This window comes from Taurulus bubalis (genome assembly GCF_910589615.1).
Source record: "Taurulus bubalis genome assembly, chromosome: 1".
Lineage (NCBI taxonomy): Eukaryota > Metazoa > Chordata > Actinopteri > Perciformes > Cottidae > Taurulus > Taurulus bubalis.
The window spans coordinates 8,442,457-8,463,740 of NC_136589.1; the positions used below are offsets into that span (position 1 = coordinate 8,442,457).

The 21,284-nt window shown below is 41.7% G+C and overlaps 1 protein-coding gene across 2 annotated transcripts; it reads right to left on the reverse strand.

Moving 5' to 3' along the window:
• Positions 1–8,332: 8,332 nt before the first annotated feature.
• ythdf2 (YTH N6-methyladenosine RNA binding protein F2) lies at positions 8,333–16,125 on the reverse strand. 2 transcript variants are annotated; one of them, XM_079228010.1, is made up of 5 exons: positions 15,990–16,125; positions 15,740–15,764; positions 14,424–14,503; positions 11,781–13,472; positions 8,333–9,760 (listed from the first exon to the last, which is right to left on the reverse strand). In XM_079228010.1, exons 1-5 carry the CDS (start codon positions 16,014–16,016, stop codon positions 9,737–9,739), a joined length of 1,848 nt encoding a protein of 615 aa, XP_079084136.1. In that variant the 5' UTR covers positions 16,017–16,125; the 3' UTR covers positions 8,333–9,736. The 2 variants fall into 2 exon arrangements, with proteins under 2 accessions (XP_079084136.1, XP_079084137.1); XM_079228011.1 differs by lacking the exons at positions 14,424–14,503; positions 15,740–15,764; positions 15,990–16,125 and adding an exon at positions 10,077–10,142 and having other exon boundaries at positions 11,781–13,469.
• Between the last annotated feature and the right edge of the window lie 5,159 nt (positions 16,126–21,284).

Sequence of the window (21,284 nt, forward strand, 5' to 3'; positions counted from 1 at the left end):
TTTCTAATGACTCGATAATCCGACCCAAATGCTGCCTGCTTGCTAATCTCTCCACCAGATTACCGAACTAGAGACAAGCACTGTCTATTTGTCTCATCCTGTCTCTCTGCCTGTCTGTCTCTCCCGGCTTGTCTCTTTGTATAGCTGCTTGCGTCTTTCCCTTGTTTTTCTATGTATCATAAAAGACAAAATCTCTGTGATCGTCCTAGCTGTCTTCTCGGAGGGTTGCACGCCCGTTCGCCCGCTCTCATCCTCCCATGTACAAGCTTTTTAAATGGAGAATGCGGTAGCAGGACATCAAAATGCAGTCACAATCTCCTTCCTCTCTTGTGCGAGGGTAAACATAACTAATTCTAAATGTATAAACATATACAGAATAGAATGCATAGCATTTATGGCATGTAATTTATGCCCATAAATAATAAGGCTCCAGTCTTCTCCGAGAAAGAGACCAAAAAAAATTGAAAGAGTGGACGAGTGTATTCCTCAAAAACAGATAAAGGAAAAGGGAATGAACTGCCCTTCCATTCGAACCGCCTTCACTCACATTCTCTCTTAAAATCTATCTCACTATCCCTCGGAAATGGAAGGCCAAGTTGTCTTTATTGTTACACCCCAGAGCTCTGCTGCAATGTTATTGTGCATTTCATGTAAACAGATCGAAACTAATGTCATATTTGTCGCACATCAACCATGTCCGATTCTATATAGGTACTATAAAACACTGCCGCTGCTTTCTGCCTGCGAGGCCGAACAAAATGTCTCTTTGATTTTACAGAAATCACTCTATGTTTGCCTGTGTGTGTGTGTGTGTGTGTGTGTGTGTGTGTGTGTGTGTGTGTGTGTGTGTGTGTGTGTGTGTGTGTGTGTGTGTGTGTGTGTGTGTGTTGGCATGTGTATGCATGATTTTGTGTTTGTGTGTTTGGACTAAGCCGCATCTCTGTCTTATATACTGTAGCTCAAACTGCTGTTGACAGTCTGCAAAAAGTTTTGACATTTAGCTTTTCACAAAATAACACTTGACACAACTAATACTAAGTGAAAGTGTCTCTGAATTATGCTGCTGTACCAGTTTGTGCAGATTTGGTGACAGACGAGAGACAGATCGTATATTGCACCAAAAATAATATATCAAATTCTAGGACATTTTATCCCATCAAGGTATGTAATTCTGCATGATATTGAAATAGATATTTTACACTTTTACTAAAATGGAGATCAAAGGGTGTGAAGCAAACGTGTGTCAAATTGCTACTGGGCAGACATGCAGCCGTTAAGCCAGCATGTTTTTTATCATACAACCAGCAGCGCCTGAACCACGCGACTCAAACTTCCGACATTGCTGTAATATCACAGATAAACTGAACATTCAAAATGATCACAATCAGTCTGTACGGAACATTACTGGAAAAAATGATCATCACCTCAACGGCTGTAATACATGTTAAAATAGGCTTTGAGTTTTCATGTTCATAAAACTATTGCTGCACAAATTTTTAAGCACATAAATGTATTTGAAATATTAATTTGTAAACTGCCCCGACTCCTACATGAGGATGTAATATGGAAGCACTGTGGCATACTGTAGGTCTGAACAGTTCGATAAAAAAAAGGTGAAGGTTTGACTGACAGACAATATGAGCAAAAAATCTTGAATACAGTGGGATCAGTCAAAACATGAACACATAAAAAATACACTCATACAGAATGGATCTCTTTCTGCATAGATATGACAGTTGTAGATGTCGACACATTTCAAAATAATGAGAAAGGTTAGGAGCGGAGATATAGAGACGAGCTAAGTGGGGAAGTGAGGCATGAGACGGGAAAGAGCAATGAAGGGCTGGAGGAAACAAGAGATAGAAAAGGATTGGTGAAAAAAAAAAAGGTGATTTGGGCCCCAGTGGACTCAGCGCTGTTAGTGAACGAGTGTGTGTGCATGTGTGTATAAGAGGGAGAAAAGAGAAGAGGAGGGGGTGTTACTGCGGCTGTCCATTTCCCGGGATCAGCTGATGGCCGCGGATGATGGAGCAGAGAGAGGTCAAGGGTCAAAGCCTTGCATTGTCAGCCTGGCCCCGCTCTCCCGTGGGACTCCCTCCCTATCTCGACTTCCTCCTCCATCCATCCCCCGCTGCCTCCCGCACATTTACATACATTTATCAACACTGTGCGTCGCCGCGGCTCGCCGAGCGAGAGGATGCACCGCAAGCATTACGCTTGCCCTGCAGTCTGCGCCGCTGCAGCTCGTGCATTCACTGCAACGCCATATTTGTTGGCATGACACATATGTGCATCTGAAGGAAATCTGTATATGTTGCACATGTGAACCAATGTGTGTGTGTCTACACGCACATCTGCGTGTATGTGTGTGTGTGTGTGTGTGTGCAGGACAAGACAGGCCCTCCCATCCCCCCCAGTTTTAGGCCTACCCCCCCCCCCCCACACTCACCTCCCCCACTTTGCCTGTGTAATCCCTGCCAGCTGGCCCCGTTGGCTAATCCCTCTGCACTGATCAGCTGAGCCACGCATCCAGTACGGGACAGGACAGGGACAGGGGCAGATAGGGGCGGGTCGCTTCGTGTGTGTGTGTGTGTGTGTGTGTGTGTGTGTGTGTGTGTGTGTGTGTGTGTGTGTGTGTGTGTGTGAGGTGGGGGGTGGTGTCGACCAGAAAGCATAAATTGGAGCCCAAGCCGTTGCCTCAGCGCAGTGTGTCTGTGTGTGAGCCAGTTGCCTGTTCCTCCTCGTTCGTCCATCCCTTATCTCCTGTCCTTCTCCTCCTTCTCCCTTGGATCCTGATACATATATACCTTCATGGCTTATATATGTATATTTTACATCTTGGGCTTTTTTTTGTCTTCCTTTTTGGTTTTGTCTTGTGCAGATCCAAATGGATTTTTTCCAATGGTGGTGATTGGGTAGAATTTAGCTGAGTTTTTATTTTTCCTGCTACCCTCTCTCCTCTTTCCCCTGACTGCATGCGTTGACACCTGCCTGCTTCCCGTCCCTTCCGCCCCCTTGTCCGCCATCCCACCAACCCCCGCGTGCCTGCTTCCCTGCTCTTCCCAACCCACAAGGACCTTCACAGGATGGAGCTGCGCAGTCACAGCTACAACTACAGCAACAATAACAACAAAACCAGGACCAAGGACCAGAAGGAGGAAATACTCTGCAGCTCCTCTGTTATTTTTTGCCTTGTCTTTAGAGAGGAAGGATGTATTTGATCTGAGCAAACTCTATTCTGCTTGTGCTACATAGTCTTAATTCTATAGCCAAATATAGACAGAAATTGAGCGCGGTCAAGATTTTAAATGTAATAGATGCAGTTTTTTTCCGGATGTAAGAGTCTTCTGTAATGGAAAAGAAGCTAAATTCTTCCTTTTTTCGCTTTTTGCTATCCATCAAAATGTACTATTTGCCTAATTATGTGTATATAGTTCTTAATCAGAAGATGGAGATTGTTGTTATTTAGATCCTGTTTTCCAGTCCGTACATAGTTACATGCGCAGAGTGCACAGAGAGAGAGAGAGAGAGAACAGTAGAGAAGAGATGGAGAGTAGGAGGGAGGGAGGGAGAGAGGGAGGGTAAGAGGGAGATAACGACACAGCTTTACCAACTGTAATGAAGAACTGCTTGGTCTTATTAAATGGTACCAATCTCTTAACCAGGAACAGCGGAGGCAGTGCTATGGTGAGGATGAAGCATAGCGACGCATCGCAGTGTGTACTCATAAAAATCTAGTCGTCATCCTTTGTTTTCCTCTGAGTGGAAGATGGTCTGCAGGAATGGTAGCAATCAGGTAGCTGGGCTGCTGCTCTCTTTATGGTGCAACAAAGGTAGCTTTGCACTCTCGCTGTCTCACTCCCTGTTTCTCTGTGCTCTCTCCTCTCTGTGGTGCTTTTTTAAATGATGTTGTGTGTATACAGAAAATGACTCCAATAGTGCAAATGCTGCTTTGATCACTAGATGTATTTTTTTGGAATCACAATGTCATTGGTTTGTATCATATATGTGTGTGTGTTTTTTTCCTGTATAGAAAACCTGTTTTCATTGCTAAGGGAGATGCTGGTGTGGGATTAGCATGCAATGTACTTTGACGTGTGAAAGGACCGCATAGCCGCCTTTGAGCCCCACAGGGAGGAGAGATCACAGGTGAGCCGAGAGGAACCAGAAAGTCAAACAAGGATGGACCGACAAAACACAACGTCAGGATGTACTTTAAAGATTGAGATAGTGACAGCATTCAGAAATGTTCATTCATGTTGAAAATTGCTTTAGAACGTGAATACAAAGGAGGGAAAGTGTTGCTAAAAGCAGGGTAAGTGACGAGAGACGATGAGGACATTTCGGGAAGTTTGGGTTTGAGCTCTTTGTGTTCACAGTGGACCTTGATTTAATTTCAATACAATTAAGGCACGCGGTGAATGCCAAGAGAGAAGCCACAGTCTTCGGTCACCTGAGAAACCAGCACACAGCCGCTCCAGGACAGGAGAGCGGCCGCACGGATAACTACACAGATGGATGTCCGCTACAATTCTATGAGATTAACACGCAGCGACATTAAGCGTCACAGAGAAGCAGGAGGCACAGAGGTTACAGAGCCGTGACCTCAGGCATGTGATTATCAGGTCATGCAAGCCAGAGAAACCTTAAGAGACAAACAAAAAACACACATAGAGAGAAATACACCAGAGTCACTGGGCACCAGTCAAAGTAATATACGGGTTTCCATAATGACAGAACAGCCTACCAGTGTCAGTCCTGTGGCCAAATGGACAGAGGGATCACACCAGGGGGATTTGCCATGTGGTGACAGAGGGCCACTTCAAAGGTCTCTTTACGCATGAGTGTACACTTGCCCTGTTTGAGAGGAAGATGGAAAAACAGGGTGAGAATGCTATGATAGCATGATAGGCTATTGTAGGAGAATTATCTTTCATCATAAAAGGCATTCTCATGCATGCTACTTTATTTTATAATATGTACATGGTCTGAAAATACGGCTTTTAAATTGTGAATTAAATTACATTTCTTGTTTTGTTTTGTGGGTTTCAATATTGTGCCTTTTGTTTGTGTTTATACTCTGCAAAAAGTCTAAATAAAGAAGTAATTTCACGGACTACATTTCTATTTGTTCTATTCAGTGTCTCTTTTCAAAGTAAAAATGCCCAAAGCACTTCATGTGATTTAAATAATGAGCTTAATTTTTACTCCGATAATCACAGAGCTGCATCAAATGCTTCAAGCTGTAAATTGCTGTCGGCGATAGAGATGCAAGTTGACCTACATTTCAGATGTTGGAGGCGGAATATGCAAAAAAAAAAAAGATCAGATTACATTATATTTATTTTACTTACTGTTGTAGCTTGAATTCTGCATTTTGGTTTAAGGAAATAGTCTATTAAAAATATGACTGTGTGCTTATTGTAGGAATAATTCCTCCTCAAAACAAAAATAGTATCATAGTAAGTAAAACATAAAAAAAAGATAGATTTAAAGATAAACGCAAACGGCATCTATAGCCGCATCAATATAAACTCTGTATGCGTCTTTATGTTTTGTTGTACCAGTGGATGACATTTCATCATTGCCTGTCATCTCACACAATGGGAGTGTGCAGAGGGCACGCGTGCCACATATGTTGAGACAGAGGTCATCAACTCTTTTCAGGCCCCTTCGCCTGTCTACACATTATGCATCTTCCAAACTCTCAATAGAATTGGCACACCAGGAGAAATGAGGGGGTAATACTCAATATGTCAACAGTGCGGGACCCCTGGTGATGGTGAGCAGGTGACCCCCCCTCCCCCAACCCCCAACCCTCCACACATGGTAAAATATTCCATATTCCGATTCCTAAATAAGAGGGGGAAAAGCCTAATTTTTGGTTGCAAAATAATGCTGATAAATTTGTGACAGGTGTGGAATTATATGCCTACAATTTAGGGAGGCCCATTTTGTCCCTGTTGAAAAGTAAGAGAATAAAAGTAAAAAAAAGATATATATATATGTATATATATATATATATATATATATATATATATATACATATTAACTGATTGTGACATATAGCGAACGTACAATAGCTGTTTGTAGTAAAATATGCTGAAGTGACGTATATATATATATATTTTTATTATTCAAAATAAAACCGTCAAAAGCTGTTGCCATATATTTCTGCGTTTTTCTTTTAGAGGCAGTCTTTTCGAAACAAAACAGTCAAAAAGAGAGAAGAAATCTAATTTAATCATGTAAATAGAGGTTGGGTTGGCGACATGGTGAAGCGTCACTAATGGAAGAAAGAGATGGATGCCTTATGATAATGAGGGGGAAATAAAGCAGAAGCATGACCTTGCAGTGCGATATCAACCCACAGACACAACGCGCCTAATGTGTAGCTCTCTGACTGAACAATACTTCAGGAAAAAATACAATAGGGAAATATTGCATTTTTTTCCCTTACAGAATTGCAGAAATGCAAGGTCACAGAGTGTAATATTAGAAATGTTAAACAAGTTATATAGCTCTTAAGAGTAAATGCAAAAATAAGAAATACAGTGAATACTAGCCATTTTAAATTGTTTTTATGTATATATTATTTCAAATGATGTCAGGATTACAGCCTTACTGAGTGCACACGATGAAGAAACAATTCCTCACACACACACACACACACACACACACACACGCACACGCACAGTCATGCTAGCAGGGAGGAATTTTCTCCCGTCACCACTGTTCACTTATTTTGTTTCTCCATCTCCCTCTTTAGCTTGATGTGCGCTCCGAGATGTGAGTGCTGACCTCCTCCCTCCTCTTCCTCGCCTTCAACCCCCCCCCCCTCCTCCACTTTCTCCCCATAGTCCCATTTCCCTTTCTTCTCCTCCGTCGTCTCGGTGGCTGTATCTGCCTCTTTTATGGCCGTTCATTTGCATCCCAGGAGGGACTAGAAGGCGTCCCCAGAGACGCGCAGATAAGGGTCACAGGAGATCCCCTCGAGGCAGCGTGTGCCACGCAGCCTCGACACGTGCCGTCGACCCCCCTCTCGACACACACACACACACACACACACACAGTTTGTCTCTTTCCAAGAGCTGCACGTCTTCAGCCTCAAAAAGCTGAGTGATGCCGACCCCACTATACCATCAGCATCACCAGGTAAAGTTTAGCGGCTCAGACCCGAATACCTTTCGTCAAAAGGCCTCTCCTTGCGCCACCCTGTCATGTTATATTAAGGTCATCGCTGTGCAGGCTCTGGTTAACTGTAGGCCTAAAACTCTGCCAGTGTCACATAGTGGGCTGCACAAGGCAGAGGGGGGAGAACAAATACATTTTAGGAGTGCAATCAACCTTTAATTTTGTGTGAATGAAAGTCATTATTTTGATAATAGATTGACAGACGTGTGACATGTCGATTAAAAGCATGGATGTTTATTAATTTATAAATATACAGCCTATAGGCTGATATTTAATGTTGGAAAACAAACCCATCACGAGAAAGCTCCATCTAGTTTTTTCACAACTAAAATAAAAATAAGACTTTATTTGGGTTGTTGATATCACTGTTTTTCCAGTGTATTTATGTTATGAGCATGTATAGCGCCGATAAATCCGAAATGTAGTAAATGTAATCAATGTGTTTTAATAGCCTATACTCCCGCACGTAAAGGGCACACAGACCCAGTAAATATCAAGAATGCAAAACGACATAATTTTAAGGACTGACAACGAGGCAGTGTTTGGGATATTTGAACACAAAAACAAACAATAAAACGTATCAGCCATACTACTCGCTGAATGCACAGAAGGCCCAAATGCTGATGGGTAAGGAAGCACTTCGACCTCCGGCTGAAGAGCCCGTCCTCTACTCTGGTGGGGAGTGAGCCACAGTAAATAATGCTGTGGCGCCCCCTTGTGGCCGCTACGTGCAGTCCAACTTAACAGACAGGCGAGGAGAGAAAATGGCGGATTGCAGATCATTTCTCGAAGTCATTAGTTGGCCTACACACGCAGGTGTACATGCTCGGAAGGACATTTGCACATTTCCCCCTTCACATCACATTTTCACGAGTGCAAAATAAATTGCCGTATCCGGGATATCACCGTAAAATACATACCATAATTGCCCAGTGCAAAAATAAGTTCCATTACAGAGGTGGTGTACGGCCATAAAACAAATGAAGTGCAGCATGGTTAAGAGAGATTGTACTCATTTGGGACATCCAAACATACCACTTTAAGGAAAAGGACACATCACAAGTAGACAGACACAGGCCACTCACATGACTACAGAAACAAACACGCATGAGGAAAAACCCACACACCACTTTGTGGAGCATCTTTATTATGCCACAAATAAAAGCCAGTAGTTCTGAAAGAGGACCTTGCGTTTTTTTTAAGTTTTTTTTTTTAACTCACCAACAATGACATTCTGAAAATGGTGGAAGCTGATTGTGACATCATAGTATGCAAAGTTGGCTGAGCAGTCAGAAATGAGAGTGTGGAGGACATGGTGGGAAAATAGAGGGAAGAAATGCAAGTGAGTATTGAAGTCAGGATGGGGCGTGGACGGGCTGAGTATGAAGATTAGCAGAAGAAAAACAAAACTAAAAAAACATGAATTCATATACCCATCAGGGAAAAGAAAAACAGTTGAAACGAATGCACAGACACGCTGCATGACAAAATTGCTTTACAGTCAAACAAGGGGAATGCACACCAGTTCTGCTGAATATACCACATTTATTACTTTTGAACTGATTAATAGAAAGAGTGGGGCAAAGCCACTCGCATCGCTGTCTTTAGAAAATGGAGGAAGGAGAAAAACAAAACAAAAAAGAAAGCAGGCCATCGCAACAATGAATAAACTTGTCCAAGAGAAAGAAAAATAGGTTAAACAAAGTCCAATGAAGACTGTTAACAGAGGCCCCCAAATTTGTTTAGACCGTAAAATGATACACTGAGCCAGGCTCATCAACTTAACATTTCTTCTGCTTTCAAACTCTTGACCCCCCCTTCCCTACTCTCCATCTCCAGATCCTCCACACCCTACCTTCCCCACACACACACTGCGTCCAACACATGCGAAAACAAAATAGAGGGCCGTTCTGAATCTGCAGTCCTCTCAAACAAGACATGGCGAGCATGTACAAAATAGATTGTGAGCATAGATGACACCCATCTACGATGAAAATCCACCAAGGAGGAAACTTCACGGGGTCCCGGTTGAAGATGTGAGCATCCTCAGAAGACAGGGGGGGGCGTGAGAAGGGGCTTACAAAGAAAATGAGACAAACTGCCCATTCTTGACTTTGGGACACTATTATAAGCAAACACTACAACTTGCTATTGGATTTGTGTGTTTGTTTGAGAATTACAGACTTGCTCTTGGACCATAAAAACAGGAGATGATCCTTTCATTTAAAAAAAAAAAAAGAGAGAGGAAAAAGCAGCATACAAGAGAAAAGCATATGTAGTGGAATGGGGTGGGGCAAAAAAGATTTCACCTAAGGATACTATGCATTTAGTTGTAGTCCTATGAATAATCGTTTCCTTTTCTTTTTACTACAAGTTCGAAGTAAGTCTTTAAAGTCAAAAGAAATCAAGAAGGTCTTCATTTAGTTTTTTTGTCCTCGGTTAATTCTTCACCCCTATTAGAATTTCTTAGAGATCTGGATGTAATGGGGTGGACAGGGCTTTAGGGGGGGCCATTGCAGTCTTTTGGCCAAAGCACCAACTGTTACTTGACTCGTCCTTGGCGCTCCTACAACACAAAGAAAAAAGAAAGTTAGTATTTTCAATGAAAAGCTGACAGACCCCTAAATCATTTTTTTGGGGTTCATTGTTTAAAGCCAAACATGCACATCTCCTCCTCGCTTCCACTGGACTTAAATTAGCTCTTTATGAAAAGGGCCATTCATGCCCAACTATGTAGAACAGTTCAGATAGTTATATAGGATGTGGATGCTTGATGTCTTATCAACATTCATGAACTCCCAAAAACTAGATATGAATCCGAGAAGATTTCCAGCAGTATTCATAGACTGCTTCTGCATATAGCGACAGATGAAGCAAGTTACCTGAAGCCTGTAATGACTCCTGTTGCTTGGGTTGCTGGGATATGGCTCACTGCCTTGGACCTCCACCTGTCACAGAGGAGTGAAATTTGAGCTTAACAGGAGCAGACAAGTTACTTTACTTAAATTAGATCTTGGTCACAAATTTCTTCTTTTTTTTTTTAAAATCGCGACGCCTGTAAATCCTCTGGAACAGCAGAGTTCGATAACAGTCTGGCATTAACCACATCCCTTCATGATAAAGAGCTACAATATAGATCACAACTATGCCAACAGACATCACAGGTATTGGATTTAGGTACAAAGGGCAAATTGAAAAACACTCAACTTCTTACATTAACAAATTATTAATCTAAATCAACCAAGTATGACTAAAATGAACAATGTGTATGCTGAAGAGTTATTGGACGTTTCATATATAGACAAAGCTCATCTCTTGTATGCTCCACTATGTTGGTAATAACATGGTCACTTGAGCTTTACAAGTCTGGGTGTCGATAATAAAACTCTTAAAATACAGTATTCACTAGTTTGGGAAAACGGCTGATCCTCTCTTAATACGATGTTGTAAATGTATACTCCTCTAAACTGTGATGAAAATCAGTATGGCATATTTCTTGAAAGAATACCTGAAAAGAACACAGCGGTACAAAAAACAAAACAAAAATAATGAATCGCTGAATAATTAAATTGCTACCTTCCACCATGTACAGATGTCTTTCTTACTTATAACTGTGAAAGCAAGCAAAGTGTTCCTAACAAATTCCACAATATAAAATATTCTAAATCTCATGAACGCTTTTAAAGCACCGACCTTTAAACACGTGTGGCCTTAATAGTCGGTACGTTACGCTTATCAGGCATACAAAGATACAGTAGAGTAAATATAAAGCTCCAACTAAACCCATTCTTGTTCCAACCCCAATGTTTATACATCTACAGAATAAAAAGCCGTTTATGAAAATAGCTTGGAAACTTTAATTTCCGTTATTAGACTGTTGTATTAAAACAATATATGTTGGCTAACGTCGCCCTTAATTTGTTCCTCCGTCAGGTAAAAAGATTATAAAATGTGTAATGCAGCGGTGCATCACACCAAAGCCCAAGAATTACACAGGAACTTTTTTCACAATAAGAAATGCAAACAAGTGTTACGTCATTAAATGAGCTGCACTAAACATATGCTCTTCTATTTTGTCCCTCATGTTGATGCCGACAGTTCAACACAAAAAAAGGCCAAACAGGTTTCACGCAATACCAAAATGCATGTTCAGACATAAGGCATTTCATATATCTTCAGGAGGCTGCACAACCCAGTATGTGTTGATGCTAGGAACAGATACCGAATCAACCAAATCACAATACAGTCAATGAAATCCACTGCATATTTGCACTTAATTATATTAGTGAATATCGCCAGGCAAAAATATTTCTCGTGTTCATTCTTGTTAAAGCAGAGTGATTAACGGTAAAACACAAAACATCACAGTAAAAGTCTGAAGAGAAAGAAAATTAAAAATATCCTTACTGAATTCTGACAAAGACCTTAATCCAGCTGTAAATAATTGAGATTTTCCTGAAATCCTTTGCAAGCCAAAGGAAAGGTTGTACATGTACAAACAAATGCACATCCAAACCATATACTGCACTTATTTTTTTTCATTCATCCGTTTCATCATTCACTTTATTCATCAGTAACGTTGTTACCTTTTTCACACACTCTTCCTCCTCTTGACGCTTCTCGTAGTGAGAAAAGTCATCGAAGATGGATGTGGTGTGTTTATATCCAGCGATGATCTTAAGCACCTGCCTGGCCTTGTCCAGCGGTACCTCCTGTGTGTCCCGAGAGTTGGTCACTGGCTTGTTTTCGTTGTTCTCCAGTCGAATGTGCCGTAGCTGACTGTTGGGAACGTCCTTAACAAAGATCCAGCGCACATCAAAACGACCCTTCCACTTGTCCTGTGACCACACGCCAGCAGACGTGTTGTAGTCCACGGGTGAGCGCATCTCTGCTACACCACAGAAGTGACCACTCCCATTGACACTGAACAGAAGATAGAGCGGACCTTTGCCACCCAACGAACGGTAAGCAGCATCAAGTCTCTTGTTGCCATGCTCCGTGCTGCACCAGATGTTATACTTGATGGAGCGGTGGATGTCATCCTCGGAGTAGCTCTTGATGATGAACACCCTGCCCTGCTTGGGGTTCCAGTCAAAGTCCTTGGGGTTATAACTGTTGACCATGCGCAACTTCTCCAAGACTGGGTGCGGCTCAGAGGGGACTCCAGGAACCACACCCACACCAGATGAAGTGGGAGGTGACTGGCCTGTACCACTCCCACTGCCATCCCCAAACCCATTAGCACGGTTCCGTGGAGGCACCCAACGAGTAGGTTGAGAAGGTTGCTGTTGTTGGTTTGGAGGAGGACCCTGGGAGAGAGGAGGCTGGGACATCTGAGCCATACCTGGTTGCCCACCTGGTGGAAGCTGATGCTGCCCCATCTGGGAAACCTGTGGTACCAGCTGTCCATTGCTGAGGGGCATTTGTGGGTTCCCTACAGCATTAGCTCCAGGCTGTGGGGAAGCCTGATTGGGCGGCTGCCCATTGCTGGGAATAGGGGGCACCTGCTGAGGGGTGGCAGCTTTAGGCATGGTGCCCTTGTTGTCCCAAGTGCCTATGTCCATGTTGTGTTTAATGGGCGGAGGAGGCAAATTGGCACCGGCCATGCCACCCTTGGTTTTCAGCTTGGGTTGAGGCTTGGCTGGCTTGCTGGCAATATCGGCCCAGGAGGCGGGCTTGGCAGGGGCAATTGAGACAGGAGGCATGCTTGGAGGTCCTACAGATGATACAGGGCCAAGGGGACCCCCACCAGGTATGCCAGAGCCAACCACCTTAGGAGCCATGTCCCCATTACCACCAGGAGCGGCACCACCAATCTTAAGCCCTGCCATGCCCTGGTCAAGGCTGTTCATACCAGGTGCCTTGTTCAGGGGCTCGTTGGCAGCAGGTGCAAACGGGGACTGTCCATCGATCATGGCACCCCCAAGTGAGCTGGGAGCATAAGCATAGCTGTTGCTGTAGCCAGAGCTCTGCGGTGTCCCCGACTGTGCCTGAGAGCTGTTATTGCCCCATGCAGAGAAGTCGATGCCACTGGGGAAGAAGTTGAAACCGTGCTGGCCCAGGAACGGATTGTTCCCCAGGGGGCCTGGCTGGCCAAACATAGCGTCCGGGAGGTAGTGGGGCTCCCCATTGCTCAACTGTCCATAGGAGGCCAGATAAGGCATAGGAGGGTCCCCACCTGTGGACCATGCTGCCTCATTCAAGGAGTAGGAAAATCCTATGGAGGGGCTGTAGTAGCTGGGCATGTACGAGTCCGACATGGCCGTATAGGCATTGCTCTACATAGAAAAAAAAAATATGTGTTTTAATACAAGAGGTCAAAAAGAAATGCTTTTTTTTTTGCACCAACATACTCAAACTTCAAATTAATTGCTAACTTTTATTAGATATGTATATACCTCATTCTTGTAGATCCCAAAAGACAAAACAAGATAAAAGATGAGGAAATATATTATAACGCTTTCTTAGCGACCGAGTGGAGGATAATAAAGAGTCTATTGTTTTTCTCTACAGCCCACTTCACAGGCAGCGTCTGTTACTACACACGTGGAAAATCATCCAGAGGAAAATAAATACCAAAGCAACTGAAAAGTTGATGATCAAATAAATCAACCAATTCCTGCTGCCCATCCTTTAAGTCTTCCTGTATTGTTCAGTAATTCAAAAAAGAAAGGATGTGCTCACACATTAAAAAAAAGAGGCCTCAAGGCTACTGGGAAGAAAGTGTGTATCATAATCTTCTGGTTAAAAATGTGATTAAGTTGTTACCAAGAAGTCCAACCGATAAAAAAAACTCTTCGCTCGTAATTTCTAAGGCTTCCGTTTAATAATATTGATGTCGACACATCTCAAAGTATAAACACAAAAATACATTACATCAAAAGTAGCAAGTAACAAGTCAATATTAGGGATGTTCTAACCCAAAGTACAAGGTCAGTATCGGGATCAATCAAGGCATTTATACACCGACTCTTGTTGACTCAAGATTCTTGCTACTTATTTTATAATTTAAGCTAACAATGTCCTTAAATACACTTGACTGACTGTACAAAGACAAAAAGTAAAAATCAACACTCAACCCACAAGAGTTTTATCTCTGAACTCCACCTCAATCATTACAGCTCTTCAATGGTCTCATACCTTGGGGGTACATAAGTATTTGATAATAAAAAAGGAGTTCAATTAAAAAAGCAGCACCTGTTAGAAAACACTTGTCAATATAAGCTTACCTGTCTGGCCTGAGTATTCAGGTAAGGCTCAAACTCATCGTCATTCAAAGTATCCTTTTGGGTCACAGCTCCGTTTTGCACTAAAAAGAACAACAACACCGATATAAACAGAGAGTAATTGTGTATGTGTGTCTGCAGAGACGAGAGTCACAGATGTCTTATCTGGTAATTTCACATCAAAGTTACTAGTTACATAATCAAACCATTCCTCGCAATTATTGATGAGTGGCACAGGAAATACCTCTAGAACAAGCATGATGATGAATCACATCCTATAGCCATGGGCTTCAGATTACACAGACTAATCTTACACATCGTATGAATCAGATCCGGAGAACACTTGAATGCACTTGGCATGATTAGGCTACATGTTGGCACAAAGCACTTAAGACAACCAGAATATCTCTTCAAAATAGACCGATAAATTAAGCCATTAGTGATGTTTCCAAAGAGGATTTAACGCATTTTGAAACGCAAGTGGACCAGTGTCCTCTTGTTTGTTTTCAAAAGTTTCAGGCTGCTCTGTCACAGTTGACGTTACGGTGACATACGACTCCTCGCGAGCTTTTCAGGCCATGAAAAAAGTAAAATTATGAACACGAACAGGTTAATAATTACATTACAGGCCGGCCAGCACAATGACTGGCGCGCGCGAGGCCCACTTGGACACACCGAGGAGGGGAAAGCATGTCGGAAGACGTGTCATTTCGGGTTAACTTAGCAGCCAGCTAACGTTAGCCCGCTATGTGTGCGGTTAGCTGCATGGAGTTGCGCAGCGTCTCCATGTTAACGAGCGCCAAGAGTCCTTTCAACATGACGGACTAGGCTAACATTAGCCGAGCGGCCAGCGACATAGGACGGCACCTGTAGGCTAACGCTGCAAAAACAGTCTGCAGACAGCGACATAAAGAGAGGCCGCGTAATAAGAGGGCACCCTCGCACCTGTCAATGCAACAAAACGCGTTGCAAGTGCAACCAGGAAAAGGATGCTGATGTGTATCATGTATCGCTAGCTAGTCAGGACGCAGCTAATGCTAACTATGGGAACCTCACAAGTGCCATTTCACTTCTGGGATGTTGAGGAAACTCGAGTTTAGGGCCGAGAGCACGTCGGGAGAAAGTGTCGTCTCGCGTTTCGTTTAAGTGGCACATACAATGCAATACATATGCACAGTTTAATACACAGACGGGCCTATTTGCTAGGGAATAGCTATCGCATCCGCGAACGTAAAGATTTCCAAAGAGCACCGCACGTAAAAAGATCCGCATTCACTCAACGCCAAAAGTCGATAACGTCGGACAATATCTGTGCTTACCTTTATTAGCTTGGCCTTTCGGTCTCTGGATTGGGTCCAGGTGATTCATGAAGGTTTGATTTATGAGAAGAGAGGAAGGGGAAAAATAGATGAAGAGATATATTTTCAGCAGTCAGTTCCTTTAGCAGGTGGTCAGGCCTACTGCACTACTGAGCCACAGCCGCTGCCTCGGAGCTAAGCTATCCTCGCTAGCCGTCGCGATGCTGAGAAATTTGGCCCTCGTAAATGTTCAGAAAATACCTCTCTTTACCTGTTCAAGAAGGCTGCTGGCTGACATGTCTTTCCCCCCCGGAGCCTGTATTGCTATATTTACTCCTAAATAAAAGCGGCAGGGTGCAGAATCTGTCTATCTATAGAAGAGTTTCACCCAAGCGCCCCTATCTCTCTATAGAGCCTGGTTTCTACACAATGGCGGGCTGCAGTTTGCTTGACAGACTCCTCAACATGGCTGGGCGGCCCTCGTCAACCCACGATGATATTTATTTACCGCGGACAAGCGCCCCCTAACGGCGCGGAGGAGCAAGGCCCTCACCCCGCGACCTGTCAAGCACACTCATATGAAACAACAAAGTATTTAACATCAGATATCAAATACATAAATGTATATATGTATATATATATATATATATATATATATATATATATATATATATATATATATATATATATATATATATATATATGCTAAAACCCCTGCACCTATCCTCCACTATGACACAGCTTCTCCAGTTTTATTTATTGTTTTTGTTTGCTTTGTCTTTCCAGTTTTGTTTTGTTCCGTGTTTCTCTGTCTCTTGTCCCCAATGTAAAGCGTCTTTGTGTACTTAGAAAAGCGCTATACAAGTTTTAATTTTTATTATTATTAATTTACACATTTATGCATTTCATATTTAATGTTAAATACGTTGTTGTTTCATATTAGTGTGCTTGACAGGTCGTGGGATGAGATTCTTTTTGTACTGTTTTTACCGTTTATTATTGTCATATTTTTTTACTATGTGTCTTGTGTGCACTTTACCATGTTTGCTGCTGTAATCCTGAAATGTCCTTACTAAGGGACAAATAAAGGAATATCTAATCTAATTGATCCAATAGATTGAAATAGGTTGACTCATTATTATGATATTATAATTCATGATATATTAATTTTATTGGAGAAATTATGTCTGTTTATATCAAACAGTTAAACATTGTATTGCATCTTCAGATGTTATGGCACGTTACAGTGTAGATGTCATGTACATAATGACAATAGGTACGTCATAAAACTCGTACAAAAGCGGTTCAACCCATAGAATCAGAACCAGAACCAACAGAAGCATTTATTTATTTGCCAGGTATGTTTCACATACGATTAATTTGTCTTGGCCGGTGGTGCATACATTAGACAAACAACAACAATCAACACAGTGCAAGAAATAGAAAAATATTGAATTTACAATAGAATATAACATAAAGTGGACAAACAGATCAGGTCTAGTAAGCATAAAAGGAAACTTAAAAAAGTATACTTTATTACATACATTAAATTTGCTCTCTGCATTTAACCCATCCATAGCAATTTAGGAGCATGGGGAGACTGGGGATGGAACCGGCTACCTTGTGGTTGCAGGACGACCACTCATCCCCATGAGCGACAGCCGCCAATAGGTGCTTTACCATATAGCCAAAGGATTGTGATGGTTTGTTATGGACTTTGTTGAATTTGGTGTTCTCAAAGTGACCTGCTGCACACTAGGAGTGGTGATACAAATTGGTTGAATCACAAGGTCATTTATTGGGGTTGAAAAATACACTATAAACAATTTTATTTTTGAAAATTGTTTATCTTTAAAGGACTAAGCACTCTAGACAAGAACCTTTTAAATTAATTCTTAGATTGGCTGGTATTCTCTTTCAATTTTAAGTTGACATATTTTCCCTTAAATTGGGCTTGTTGATTACAGATTATGGATGTTTTTTTTTTCAAAGGAGAATTCTACTTAATATGATTCAGAAAAGCTATTTAGAAAAGAGTTCAATGTTTGCAACTTGAAATTACTTTCTTCTTAATTGGGTACCGAAAGAAGCTATATATATTTTCTATATTGTATTGACTGGTATTACATTTTTATTGTGGAAATATTATTTTATATTATAATTAACATTAAGATCTTAATAAGGTACGTAAAACAATATTATTGACCACAATATGAAGTTATTCATTGACCAAAAAACAGCGGCTTTAGTCAGCTTTTGACAACGTTAACTATTGCCTCAATTTTCAAATCTTCAGCACCGACCAGTGTTGTCTCACAGAATAAGCCTAATTTTCAGGAACTCTCTTGAAAAAAAGAGCTGTACTGGTAATTTCATGCCCTACCACAAGGTGGCCCCCAAGTCTTTGTCTTGAATTTGTGATTAAAGTAAGGCACTCAGGTCAAGAGAAGCTTCTGTGTGGTGCGCAATTATCAAACATGACCATTCAGGACTGGCCCTATGAATCCCACTGAAATGTATTCAACTCGCTCACGCATCCTTTCACAGGTGTTACATTTTGGTTTTCAGACTATTCATTTGTGAAGTGCTCTTGTTGGTTGTCCATACAAGTTCAGGTGATTCTCACACTATTAGAAGTGTCTCTATACAGTGTGATATTGTCTCACTTTGTGAATCACCCTTTATAAATGCACACAGTATATACCTGCCCATTAAAAACCCTTACAAATATCAAAATAGAATACATTAGACTCTCTGAGTCTCATTCATTTTGAGGTCTCAAACCTTTGTATGGTTCTGTAAGCAGGCAATAATGCTAGCATTTCTTAACAATCTGATAGCTTCTTTTTCAACACTTGACATTTGTATATGTTTCAATGTGTTCTCTAATTGACACTGTCATGTTGTGTATGTGTACCTTCAGTACCAGTTTAAACCTAACTAGCCCATACAGGGCAGTGGTGGTTGGTTATGTGATGCCCCCCTCTAGTACTTATCATTGTTCAGGGCCAAGGATTGGTTAGACGGCATGACTAAATTGCACCTCAGAACACACAATTCAAGGCCAGGAATAACCCCACCTTGGAGTCACACACACACACACACGCACACACACACACACACACACACACACACACACACACACACACACACACACACACACACACACACACACACACACCCTAAACAAAGGTATTTTCACATACAAAATTCCAAAGAATGTATATGCGGAAACAGAAAAATACATTAGGCCTACACTGGATAGCTGTTTGTATGGGTGTTTAATTAGGAAACTCAGTACGACTAACACAGGCAATCAGGGATAGCAAACCAGTAGCAGTGACAAGACATTTGGATAGCACTTTATAATAAGTACACAGTATTTAGCATTAGTAAAGCATGAATAAACATTGAATTTGTCATTTATAAAGCATTATTCCAACATGAATACTCATTAGTAACTCATTGACAAACACAGTTATAAATGTTTCATCCTGGATTAATAAGCTTTGGTTTCATACTTTATAAATGATGGATTCCACATTTTGTAAATGAATTCAGGTAGTTACTACTCGCTGTTTGTTAAGTATTAGTTAAGCATGTTCTGTGACCTAATCTAAAGTGAAGACTCTATGCTTTACAAAGATGTATAAGCAGTGTCTCAAAGCAGTGGCTCAAAGCAACATATTATTGATTAATCAATAATATGTAGCTATGTGCCAACAAACTATGGAACACTCTTGCCACTGACGGGTATGGCCCCCCATCACCATCATATTAATGTTCTTTATCACTTTGTGTTGTGTTTATTTCCCTTTTCTGTTGAGAAGATAACTGAGACTTCTGCTAGCTTTGAGGCACTGCTTATAAATGCTTTGTAAAGCATAGATAGTCTTCACTTTAGAGGTCACATAACATGCTTAACTAATACTTAACGAACGGTTAGTAACTACTGATTAAGTAACTACCTGAATTCATCATGAATTGCAGCATTATTTTTATCATGTACCAACACTTTACAAATTATCTTATTAATCATCTATAAGTCCTGAATACTTAATTTACAAATGAAGAATTCTTTAAATGAGTATTCATGTTGGAATAATGTTTTATAAATGATGAATTCTGTGTTTATTCATGCTTTATTAATGCTAAATAGTGTGCACTTATTATAAAGTGCTACCGACATTTGACTTGTGAAACATGCCTAGAACAGTAGCATGGCATGCCTGGATCATGTTCCACCTTTCAACTCTCAATCATTTTTGGGTGCTTGACTTTTTTTCTCTCCCAGGGGCTTGTTGACTGGTGCGGATTGGACAGGTGGCATAGCTTGGAGAAGAGCTGGCTATTTACCAGCCAATAAAAATAGCTGTGGTCTCCATGATGTCACCGTTGAGTAAATCATATAGCTCCTGAATGCAGATAGATAATGAAAATGAGAGAAAGAAAACAAGGCAGTATTTTGAACAGTTTCATGTTTCTCATTCGGTTAAACTAGTGTCATATTACACCATTATTTTGGCTTCTCGCTTTCATGCCAGATCTCAGTTTTCTGCATGTCTTTATCTGTAGGTGCTCCCACCTATTTTGCTACGTCTGATCAATACAACCAGGAAGACGTAAAAGAGCAGAGAACAAGAGACCAGGTTCCCCAAGCCAAACCCCAATAACACTGCTGCCTTCAGCCAGTCACACTGGCTGCAGTTGCCAGAAAGGGTGTACAGTCTAAAGCCGGAGTCTGATCTCACTCCCATACCTGGCATTCTGGAGCCACAACACCATGCTGCCGATGTGGAACCCGATCAGTCGTAAATCTTCTCTGTTTGACCATGTGACATGCCAAATTTGTGATTCTGCCCTCTCGTCCACCCTCAGCATCTCTTTCCTTCCACCCACAGCCACCCAGAGTGCCCTTCTAACTCCAGCCCCCTCTGGCTCACGGGAATGTCAGGCAGGAAGGTGACAATCCCACACGCACAGATTGGCGATTCTGTGTGCATCTTTCATGTGTTCGTATGTGTACCTTTGGCTTTATATCTGTGTGTGAATATGTGATTGTGTGTGCATAACTTCAGTGACCCAGTGGCAGCATGGCAGCAGGGCACTCTCGGTAATAACATGTTAGGAATGTAGCACTTGTCAGCCTCTCCGAGGATGCTGTTAATTCACATTCTGTCCGTTTCAGAGGGTTAGCCCTTAATAGACAGTCAACATTCACCTGCGTACAAGCTCTCTCTCTCTCTCTCTCTCTCTCTCTCTCTCTCTCTCTCTCTCTCTCTCTCTCTCCCTCTCTCTCTGCGTATTTGTGTGTATATGCATTTAAGTGTCCAAACTGCTTCCTTACATTAATGACATTTGAGGTTCTGTCAATGTGCTGCAACTCTGTTTATTACACATTCTGTCAGACAACTTACATCTTCCACAGCTACCCTGAAAGAACCATAACCATAAGGACACAGTAGAGGCACAACTAAAACAATGTTGTTTGCCTGTTTAAGCCGATTCATTATACATATCCTCTATCCTGTAGAGAACTATTCTCAAATCAAAACCCACCTCTTCA